Below are 12418 nucleotides of genomic sequence, written 5' to 3'. Positions count from 1 at the left end.
GAGAGGGTGAGAGATGAGCCATGGAGAGAAAAATCATAAGAAGGGTCCAAAATAGATGGAGATGGAGATGGTGGAGAGAGAGAGAGAGAGAGAGAGAGAGAGAGAGGGGGGGGGGGGGGGGGGAAGAGGGTGAGAGACATGAGGTAGACATACATAGAGCATTTTAGAGATATATAAACATGAAGATGATGTGTGTGTGTGTGTGTGTGTGTGAGAGAGAGAGAGAGAGAGAGAGAGAGAGAGAGATCACATGAGGTGATGTGGTAGAGAGAAAGAGTGAGACAAGGGGGAGAGAGTGAGAGACATGAGGTAGACATAGATAGATGTAGTGAAAAATGAGGAGGGAGAGATGTATATATGTAGAGAAAGAGATGGACAAAGAGAACAACATAGAGGGAGTGGGGAGAGTATACATTATTGGGGGGGGGGGGGGGAATTATAGAATGGGACATGTGAGAGAGAGTGTGATTATAATTAACCCTAACCCTAACCCTAACTCTAAATTATAATTATAATTTAGAGTAATAATATTTATTAATTATAATTTTATTAGCTATAATATGATTAGTAACCCAAAAAATTTCTTAACAGCAATAATAACACAAACACTAACTCTAACTCTAACTCTAACTAGATAATTCTAATTTTAACCCTAACCCTAACCCTAACTCTAACTCTATCTCTATCTCTAACTTTAATTCTCCCCCTAACCCTAACCTTAACCCTTTATAATCCTAAATCTAATGCTAATTCTAACCCTAACCCTAATTCTAATCCTAATCCTAGCCCTAACTCTTACCCTAACCCTAAATCTAATAAAGTAACTTTAACCTTAACCCTAATCTAACCCTGATCACAACTCTATCTCTAACTTTAACTCTAACTTGAACCCTAACTCTAACTCTAATTCTAACTCTAACTCTTATATGAACACTAACACTAACACTACCTCTAATTTTAACTCTAACTCTAATTGTAACCCTAACCCTAATGCTAATCCTAATCATAACCCTAACACTAACCCTAACCCTAACCCTAATGCTAACCCTAACCATAACCCTAACACTAACTGTAACCCTATCTCTAACACTAATTCTAATCCTAACCTTAATTCTAACCCTAAATATAACCCTAACTCTAACTCTAACTCTAACTCCAACCCTTATTTGAACTCTAATTCTAACTCTATCTCTAACCCTAACCCTAACTCTTATTCTAACCCTAACACTTACCCTAACTATATTTGTAACCCTAATTCTAACCCTCACCCTAATTCCTACCCTTATCCTAACCCTAACTCTATCTCTATTCCTAACTATATTTCTAACCCTAATTCTAACCCTAACCCTAATCCCAACTCTAACTCTAATTTTAAACCTAACCCTAACCCTAACTCTAACTCTAATCCTAACTGTAACTCTAACCCTAACAAGAACCCTAATTCTAATTCAAACCCTATCCCTTACCCTAATTTTCATCCTAATGCTAACCCTAACTTTAACTCTAACCCTAACCCTAACCTTAACATTAACCCTAACCTTAATTCTAACCTTAACCCTAACCTTAACTCTAACACTAACCCTAACCCTAACTTTAACACTAACTTTAACCATAAACATTAATTTGTCCCTAACTCTAACCCTAAATCTAAGTCTACTATAATTAGACTCTAACCATAACCCTAACCCTAACTTTAATCTTGGCTTAAAACTTTTTCCTAACCATAACTCTAGAACCTTAACCCTTACTCAAGCCCTAACCCTAACCCTAACCCTAACCCTGTCCCTACTATAACCCTAACCATAACCATAAGTCTAACCCTAACCTTAACCATGAGCATAATTCTAACCCTAAACTTAACCATAAACATAACTCTATGCCTAACTCTAACCCTAAATCTAACTCTACCATAACTAGACTCTAACCCTAACCCTAACCCTAACTTTAATCCTAACTAAAACCCTAACCCTAATCCTAAACCTAACCTTAACCCTAACTCAAACCATAACCCTATCCCTACAATAACCCTAACTCGAGCCCTATAATAACCCTAACCCTAACCCTAACCTTAACCATTAGCATAACTCTAACCCTAAATCTAACACTACCATAATTAGACTCTAACCCTAACCCTAACCCTTACTTTAATCTTGACTCAAACCCTAACCTTCACTCTAACCTTAACCTTGACTCAAACCCTAACCCTAGCCTTACTATAACACTAACCCTAACCACAACCATAACTCTAACCCTAACCTTAACTATGACCATAACTCTAACCCTAACCTTAACCATAAACATAACTCTAATCCAAACCTTAACCATAACCATAACTCTAACCCTAACCTTAATCATAAACATAACTCTAACCCAAACCTTAACCTTAACCATAACTCTAACAATAACCATAACTGTAACTCTAACCCTAACCTTAACCATAACTCAAACCCTAACCCTAACCCTTATTCTATCCCTAAGGTTAACATTAATTGTAATGCTAACTTTGTCCCTAACCATATATCTATGTTTGACTATAACATTTTACATTACAATATGCCAAAAATAAAATTGCTTTTTTTAACCATAATCCTACCCCTAACTCTAACCCTAAATATAACCCTAACTGTAAATCTAACTCTACCATAATTAGACTCTAATCCTAACCCTAATCCTTGGTTTAACCTTCACTAAAACCATAACCTAACCCTAACTCAAAACTCTAACTCTAACCTTAACCCTTACTTTAATCTAGATGAAAACCATAGCCCTAACCCTAACCTTAACCCCAACTCAAACCCTTACCCTAACCTTAACCCTGATGCAACTCTATATACAACCCTAACTCTAAATATTAACCTAACATTAACCATCACCCTAAAACTAACCCTTTCTCTAACTCTAACCGTAAATCTAATTTTTACCCTAACCCTAAGCCTAATTTTAACCCTAATTATAACCCTAATTTAAACTCTTAACTCTAGCCCTTATTCGAGCTCCAATTCTAACTCTACCTCTAACTCAAACCCTAACTCTAATTCTAATCCTAACCCTAACTATATGTTTAACCTAAACCCTTATTCTTACCCTCGCCCTTTCCTTAACCCTAACCCTAACTCTAATTCTAACCCTAACTATATTTGTAACCCAAATTCTAACCCTAATCCTAACATTAACTCTAACTCTAATTCTAAACCTAACCTTAACTATAACCCTAACAAGATTCATAATCCTAAAAATAACTTTAGCCCTAACCCTAATGCTAATCTTGACTTTAATTGTAACTCTATTCCTAACCGTAACTCTAACCCTATCCATAACTCAAAACCCTAACAATAGCCCCAACCCTAACCCTAACTATAACTCTACTCTTCAATATAACATTTTACGTAACAATATGTTTAAAATAAAACTAAATTAAAGTGATGCAAATAAACACCATATATAGAATTAAAAAATAAAATACTCAAGAATAATTTTATAGTAAGTTTATACAATTGTATTTAGAAAGAAATAAATAATTCAGCACTTACCTTAAAAAAATAGAAAAAAATTTAAGAATACTTTTCCTATTGCGCCGCGATTGCCACTAGCTTATATATACCTCTATATATATTACGCCGAGAGTAATCGTTCTCGAGGCGCCTATTTTCATTTTCATAAATCCCAACTGTGATTAAAATAACCTTGGAATTAAATGAAAATAGGCGCCTCGAGAACGATTACTCTCGGCATAATATATATGGAGGTATATATAAGCTAGTCTTTATTTACAAATGGTATTTCTCCGTATTGCCTTCCTCACACAAACTAACACACCAAACATACACAACATGAAATCAAAATTCAATATTTGAATACCCAAAGAAAACTTGTTGAAACTGAATCCACAATCTATGGCTTAAAGAAAATGCTTCCGGAAAGAAGTCTTCGCAATCCCTGTACACATCATTTTTATCCATCAAAAATACTATTGTCAAATTTGCCATGAGACATAGCATATATCCAAAACCCACTTTGTGTTATGAAGAAAAACCTTACAGGGTTATGCCAGAAAGATAGTAATGGCAGCACTCTGTTTAGGGCTTTGTCAGAAACGCAAATAAACCAAAAATCATACCTTTCGAATGCCTTTCTCAACTGTCGTTTTCCTTATTTCCATCATACAACTTTGCCACATGTCGTGCATTTTGACCATGTAAATGAACTCAAGTCGAAACACCTATTCAACCTATGAGTTCCTTTGCTTTTGAAGACTGACCATAGTATGTGCTTAACCCAATTATGCCGACTTTTTCAACATGCCACATCATCATATGCGATTCATCAAATGCGTCCAAAACACATCAACGACAATTCCCAACACAAGACACGTCCCATACATTACAACTCCTCCATTAATGCTTGTATAATAAAGCAACTCAATTAATTACTCGGGAAATGAAGGATAGATGTAGGAGAAGATAGATAATGGAAAGCGGAAAGTCAAGGAAGTTAATCTGCGATAACCATTTTGGTTGAGATATCCAATCGATCTCAGGTCAACAATAACATATTCTATATCAATACTACAGCCATCGAGTATAGCATGGGTTCTGGACAAGAACAATTCTTTCTCCATCTTTGACATCACACATATAGCTATAGATAAAGAGAATTGGAGGTCAGCGTATGAAGACACAAACATAGATATTATTGATCAGAGCTGAAGTACAAATAAGTATATATAGAGCTGTAGGTCAGCCTATATATACCTATTTGAGAAGTTAATAAGTTAACGATTCCTTGCAATGTCAAATTTTGGGAAGGAGAAACATAAGTAATTTCATAAAGGCTATTACAACTCTTAGTTGAGAATTTTAGAAGATCAAAAGAGAACATTAGAATAGAATTGTCACTTTTATTGATTGCTCTATCAAAACTTTTCTTACAATTTATATCATCGGACAAATGGGCCCTCGTGTTTAAGTTAATTTAAATATCAATTGAGTAAATTGCGTACAATTTGAATAGGAAGAAGTCTTCTACGTGGGGACATTACATTCACATATATGATTTGTTCCTTCTTATTCAGAGTTATTACTATTGGGCAATACCGAATTGCTGATTATCCCTAATGAGTGTAGCATCTTCAGGCATCTTGTTTTTCTCCTCTCTGAGTTATGTGGAGTGTTCAGGATTCATTTAGTCTTGATAAGTCATGCTCCACGCATCCAAGGAATCTGGGAAACATCTTTCAGGCTCTTGTTTGGAGTAATATTTTGAATGCCACATGTTTGGATCCATACATCCTTTCCAAGAGCTTTTGCAATTCACATTTTTTTGTGGCCCAAGAAACATGACATGCACCACACTTGTTTTCTCTGCATCCCCTATCCGTTACAAAAACATTCTTAACGTATCCATCCTTGTAACAATTTTATGGTGAAAATGACATACCATTCGTCAAAGCCATCACCATCTGGCTTCAACCTCACCATCATTTGTCTTTGCCCTCAAGTCGATGGCTTCGTATTATGCATTAATGTACATTGTGCTTGTGCCCATTCTACTTGTTTCATATCTTGGTCTCAACTCAACCAAATTTAACCTCCCATGTAAAGATCTTGCTAAAGGTCCTTGGTGTTGGGTACTCATTCAAATTATTAAATTCAAGATAGATATCTTGAATGTTTATACCAAAGTTGAACATAAGTTCTGCTGAGGACAAAATACAGTGTAAAACATGCATTAGCCGCACCCAGCCATAACAATTGAGAGATTAAAATTTAAATAATGAATAGACAAAGTATTTGTAATCAATGAGCATTCTATATGTACAAATCTTAGTGAGCAATTTTTTGCTATGTAATAAATCATCTGAACCACACATAATTACTGTTTCAAAGACATGCTATGGCTTGTTGCCACTGCATATTTCTTCTCTATTTTATTGTTTCATATCTACTAAAGGCAAAAGCATATGATCTCAGGGCCATAAATATTTTGGAAAATGCTCAACATACCTCCTTAAATATTAAGCTGCTGCTTGTTTAAGCTCTCACTGTGGGTGCCTTCTCATATCTCAAGATAAGTACAATTTCTTGCAAGAAAGAATGATCAATTTCAATAATTTGTAAAATGCCTTCATATGCCTTTATTAGACTATACAATATGTATAGGTGAGAAAAGAATACATCTCATCTTTGCACCAAGTTTCCAGAAGTTACTTCCATTGATGAAACAAATCCAGCTTGAAGCATCTTGCAATTTGGACATCTTTTAGATAAACATAGTTGAGACATGTGATTGCTTTCCCTACATCAAAGTCATTCATTTTCATCTCATCCAATTTGAACTCTTGACAATGGAAAAGAGAATATTCTCCTAACAAATACAAGGAGAACATGGATGTCTTGTGTGTAAATGGGCAAAAAAAGACCAGTGACACCAATCAGTTTTATTTAAACAGGATGCAATTATGATTGCTGTGAAAGCTTTTCTGTTATAGTTCCCCAATTTGATCCGCTTCTCCACACTGCCATGAAAATAGAGATGTGTGATTATTACAACCTTTCCAGAAGGGATATACTTTAGCCAACACTGTCAATGAAAATATACTCGTATCTACTAGTCTCATGATTCTACTATTAGTAGACATAAAAAGCACATAAACTAGAGAGAGGGACCAGGCAACAATTGTCAATATTCTTTCCCTCTAATCCTTACCAAGTTGACAGTACTTCCCTACCTTCCGATGTTTTGTCAATCCAGGGTCCATTCATAATATTTAATATGCTGCAAGCTTCTGTATACTCTAAATCTGGGAGAAGTTTTGGTGTCAATAAAAAACACCTACAAAATCAAAGCCATGAAACATGTCATTTCAAAGTTTAAGGTTTTCCTTCTTATTCCTCAAAGTAAATCAATTCAAAAAACAATTTGGTATACAAAAATATGAGATCCCTTCTTACTGAGGTGTGTTGGGTTGACTTGCAGCCCTGACTAGTTGTTGGAACATGTTCCTTTCATTTATGGGGTCCATCCCTAGAATACAGAAGAACCAATATGACAAAACCAAATATTGTCAGAATATTGAAAGAAAATTCAAAATACTATCCACATTGGATATTAGGCAGATTCTTCAACAACTAACTTGCAGAAACATAATTTACACGAAGCCTTTGCATAATCAGTACTGCAAGGCACTTCCCTCAATGCATTAAGATAAGCAACAATTTATTCCCTTACATTTGTGAACCAACGGGAACAATCTTTAAGTCTTGATTCAATATAATTGTCAAAGCAGCATTAACATACATTTCCATGTCCAGATAAAAAGCCTTGAAATAATAACATAGTACCAGAACAGAAAAGTAATCTTTGACAAGACCCGTTTAACTTAGGAATGTTAAAAACAAGATCAGTTTTTATCAATGTTACAGATCATTCTCCAACTTGCTTTTCCTGATGGGATATTCCTAAAGTATGATATGAAATGTATGAAATGTTGATAAAAATCGGTCATGCAGTCAAATCCAGAAGCTTTCAAATTTAATAGCACAGACTGGAAATTTAAATTTCTTTAATTAAAGATCAGTTTTCGCTATGGAGAAACTAGTAAAAGCTCAGAAAAAGTTACAAAATAGTCAGAGATCAAATTCAAAACTAAACTCCAAAAGGAAAGGAAACAAAGATAATATCAGACATGATATCAGGTTAAAGAAATATTTTACAAGATTATATTTTGAAAAATAATCCCAATTGATTTTTCGAAGTCTAGAAAGGATGAATTTGGTATGACATGAAAGAAGCTGGAGATGAAAAGGCTTTTAATGGTATGCACCCATCCACCCATCCAGTTATTTCCTTTGAATTCAATTTCAAATTTAACTATCCTAGGATCCCAAAACATAGCTAATCCTCCAGATGCAACTTCCCAGTTAATGCTAATTGTTCTCTACGTCCTAACTTCCTACTGAATTTAAGCATTTCTTCTTTATTAAGTTCTGTTTCCTAAATTAATATTTTTTTTTGGATTCTATTATATTTAAACTGCAATTTAATAAGCACTGTTTGGTAGGGGCATTTAGGCCCCTAACATTCCATGTGGTGATCTTCATTGCAAAGACTCTCTGTTTGAACCAAAGAGGTTACAAAAGGATAGCCCTAGAGTTATTATGGATTTGCAAATATAGCTAATAACTGACAAAGGGGCATTGATTGTAATTTCAAACTATACTATAGAGATTAAATTTATATTTTGCAAATAAACTTAACTCCATAAGAGTTCTGAGCAATACCGGAGGTTTTCTTGACTCCATTCTTTCCTACCAGAGCCCACATTGAATAGAGAATATTTTATATCTTTTTCTTAATTAATTAAATAAAAATTTCTGGCTACGGTTTATTACCCATCAAAAAAAAAGAAAGAAGCTGAAGATTATTTGAGAAGGCTATAGTTTTCGTTTGTTATTTCTTTGTAATCAGTTTTGCAAAAACACTTCAGCATCACTAGTGTATACCCTAACATTCTGAAATCAGTTGAAAAATTTAAGTAAGTGTCATGTCCTTTTATTTCTAGAATAAGAATTAATAATAGTAATTAAAAATAATAATAATAAAATAATTAATTAATAATTGATAATTAATTATCGTATTATTTATTATTTAATAAACCATATATAACAATGAGAAGATATTATATGTTTAATTGATAACAGAATATAATATAATAATATACCAATCAAATCTATGGACATTAGAAACCAAGCATATTATATGATCGGCTTATTGAAGGAAAAGAAATTACATTAGCAACGAATCTCTTGAGCTAAAAGACAGTTAGATATTGTCTGAAGAACTCAGCGGATTATAAGGAAGAAGATAGAGAGTATATCGACAACCAATAAGGAGAACAATTGATTGACATTTGATTCAGCAGGAAGGATAAAGGAAGCAGAATGACTGAATTGTTCAACATCAGACTTAGCTTTAACGGTAGAGAAAATTAAATAAGTGAACAAACAACCATTTACGTATGAACAAATGAGGAGTAAGGAGACGTCGTTGATGAGAATCGCGAAGGGAGAAAAGGCAAAGGATTTTTTGCCAATATTTAAGCCCATAGCCAAGTACGACAAAGGCAAGAAGAATGATCACAACCTGCAAGTAATACCCATCCTTGAAGCACGATACTAAATAAATCAGTAAGAGGGGAAGATATTTTATGAGATGATAACGAGAAGACTTGGCACCGACTATTAAGGAGATTGAACACAACTTATAGTCCGCCGACTCTATATGAACAAAGAACAATTCACATAAGTCTAGTGATGTCCAATGGTGTGATTCAAAAGGGAAGTCTAACAATCATCAAGAACATATCGCTGGCATACCCACGGCAAATCTCACACACCGTTTCTCATATCACGATGATAACTGTCTACAGGTCAATATGATTGAGCGGTCATATAGTCATAAAGAAAACGATCCACGGTACATTAGAAATATTGTGTGATACTGTTCGGAGATGGAGCCGTTGGATGGGAAGGAAGACTATGGAGCCGTCAGATGGGAAGGAAGAATATGGAGCCGTCGGATGAGAAAAATAAATATAAACATACCATTATTGCTCAAAGATAGACCAATATGATAAATGACGATCAAACATAACATTGGAATTAGATAAAGATTGCAAACAATAATCATTGGATGCAACTTAAATTATTTTTCCTTGGAAAGATAATGAAACAGATATGCCTTTTGACACCAAATGATGTTACCATTCAGTACTGAAAGATGTATCGGAGGAAAAAGGAAAGCATCCAACTCAGCAATTGACTCAGGAAAAGGCACACAAGGACACCCGTAAGAAACATCATTGATATAGAAGAGATAAAATATACTAAAACGGCATCTCAACAATCCTTTACAGCTTCAAAGAGAAAGGAATGTCAATGGGCCCTTGGTCTACTGGTGAAGTTGAATGGCTCACAAAGAGCTCATCAGGATCAAGTCTCCCTGAGTGCAAGGCTCCAACATCATAAGGGATGAGGCTGGGATCACGCCCCAGGTGATTTTGACGGCGTAGATGCCCCTCAGTCCTTGACTCTGAGCCGAAGAGGTTTTCAAGCACGAGGGGGCCCATATTGGCTTCCTAAAACGCTTCTGTGGTGGGCTTTGCTAGTTGGTAGCTCACAGGCTTCATGCCTCGCTGGGTTGCCTCGCAGGTCTGAACCCTCCATCAAAACAAAAAAAACAAAAGAAGAGGAGAGGAGACATTCAGTCGGGAAGTGATATAGGAGAGGAAAATAGATATAGAGAGTTCTCTACAAAATTAAATAGAGTGCTATGTCTCTAGAAGGGACCAACAACTTAAATCCTTGATCACCGTCAAAAACAAATATAATTATAATAATCATGGGAGAAACATCAGGCATCAACATTGATGAATCAATCCTAGAAGATCAATTGTACTAGTAGAAACAAAGACAATTCTTCTGAAGCAAACAAGAAATGCTATGCATGTTAGTAAAGAGAAAGCATTGAAGGTCTTTAAATACAGTGTACATAAGAATATCTAAACTTGTTTCTAAAGACATTATACTTTGAGTAAAGTCATTAACTAGAAAGAAGACTTTTATGATCAACTTCCAAGAAACTAGTCCCAGATCATGATCAATTTCAAAGAAACTAGTCCCAGATCCAATAGGGCCAGACAAGGGGACATTACAATAAGTTTGACAAGGAATAGCCATACCTTGTCCCCTGTACATAATCTGTATTTTGTAACAAAGCAATAAAGTGTGATGATTGATGGAGCTTGACAATCACCACATCCATCCACCATGTCGACAGCATGACTATGATGTCATTTATAAGTGACCTATGATGTCATTTATAAGTGACCTACAAGATCAATCGTAAACCTCACCATAGCATTTTGGCTAGATGAGGGACTAATGACTTGATGATCGGTTGAAGCCGCCTATCATCTTGCAATCACCTTCACAATATGTATTATTTAGATAGTATTCAAGCAGCATTCATACATCCATTACCCTGCATACATGCATTCATACAACAGTAGCATCATACCATCATACATACATGCATACAAACTGACTGATGATTGTATCTGCATTCATATTTGGCCATATTCAACTAATAACACATTATCTTTCATATAATCATGCCAGCTCACAACACCGCAGATTATTTAGCTTCGCCCTTGTATATATTTGCATCATATTATTATCGCATCACAATAGTATTCTTCATTAATCACATTATACCTGCAATTATCTTTACACAGCATAACTAAACATATTATGGCATGATTAGTACGGTAATTGGTTAAGTGCCTATTACCATAATTATGGCAACCATTCAGATCAGAGAGGCATCTCTTCGTACATGCCCCTACATCTCATGTTGCACATATATTATATTGACCGTATCATTCGATCAAGGCATGATTTGGAGAACTTATCATATATCGTATCCTGTAAGGATCACTCTGTAATAAAGTCTATAGCCAGAGATAGCATCATCATTTAAGCATATTATTATTGTAATATCAGACACAACTTCCAGCAATATTCAGAGCATACATATAAAGTCATATCAGAGACGGCCTGCATATTTTGCACATTCTTAATTGTATATCGGATACAGAAAGCAGGACAAGGTACTGAGATTCCCATCACTCGTTGCATGTAATTTCCTGTAAATCAAAAACAACAAATATATAATATCTTGATTGTTATGCAATCATAATTATTTGGTATCACCATATAGAATATGCATTTTGAATTAAGCATCATATAAATACTACTTTACTAGCAGAAATTATTTCTATATTCATTGAATTGAGAAGAATTCAAGCACTACCTCAGAATCAGAAAAAAGGGACATTACAAATTGGTATCAAAGCCACCTTTTTTGCCTAAAACATGAACAAGCGACAAAAGATTATAACACAGTAGAAGAAGAATAGGACAAAAAAGAAAATACACAATTGGGTGAGGAAGGAAACATGGTAACAAAGTAGACCAGGTGTTGAATGAACAAAGGTAACTAAAAAACAAACTGACCCAATTAATAGTTGTATTTAATCATATACTACACTCACTAGAGCAAATGAAAGCAATAAAGCACCAGCCCGATGAGAAGAAGAAGTACAAAATGGAAGTCCAGAAAGGTAAAGTTCCCATCCAGGAATTCCCAACTTTGTACCACAACAAAACCAAATAGGGGAGGAAACCTCCTTTGTTCAAATACAAGAACAAATTAAGCACAATTGGGAAGTAGGTGATTTACAAATGTAAATGCCTTTCAAAAAATATCTGGACTCAAGAATGAAATATTTACCCTGCATAGAAAACAGGGAAGGATTTCAGAACTAAAAAGGAAGATAGGAAAATTATCCCTTATTTTG

At 34.9% G+C, this 12418-nt stretch overlaps 1 protein-coding gene across 3 annotated transcripts in view; it reads right to left on the bottom strand.

Moving 5' to 3' along the window:
• Positions 1 to 4877: 4877 nt before the first annotated feature.
• LOC149535566 (structural maintenance of chromosomes protein 5-like) overlaps positions 4878 to 12418 on the bottom strand; it is a 237544-nt gene continuing 230003 nt past the window's right edge. Inside the window, exons 28-31 of one of the 3 annotated variants that reach the window (XR_016357992.1) lie at positions 6951 to 7023; positions 6728 to 6831; positions 6003 to 6514; positions 4878 to 5694 (exon numbers count right to left, since the gene is read on the bottom strand). Coding sequence is in view for 1 of the 3 variants with exons in the window: in XM_089807140.1 (XP_089663266.1) it covers positions 6456 to 6514; positions 6728 to 6831; positions 6951 to 7023 (236 nt within the window). In the remaining 2 variants the exon portion in view is untranslated. Of the gene's footprint in view, positions 5695 to 5764; positions 6515 to 6727; positions 6832 to 6950; positions 7024 to 12418 lie in introns of those variants that run through there. The other 2 variants (XM_089807140.1, XR_016357993.1) reach the window with 2 other exon arrangements.

This window comes from Cupressus sempervirens, chromosome 10, assembly GCF_028749045.1.
Source record: "Cupressus sempervirens isolate cs-2001-9-10 chromosome 10, ASM2874904v1, whole genome shotgun sequence".
Lineage (NCBI taxonomy): Eukaryota > Viridiplantae > Streptophyta > Pinopsida > Cupressales > Cupressaceae > Cupressus > Cupressus sempervirens.
This window is presented reverse-complemented; position numbering and strand designations above follow the sequence as displayed.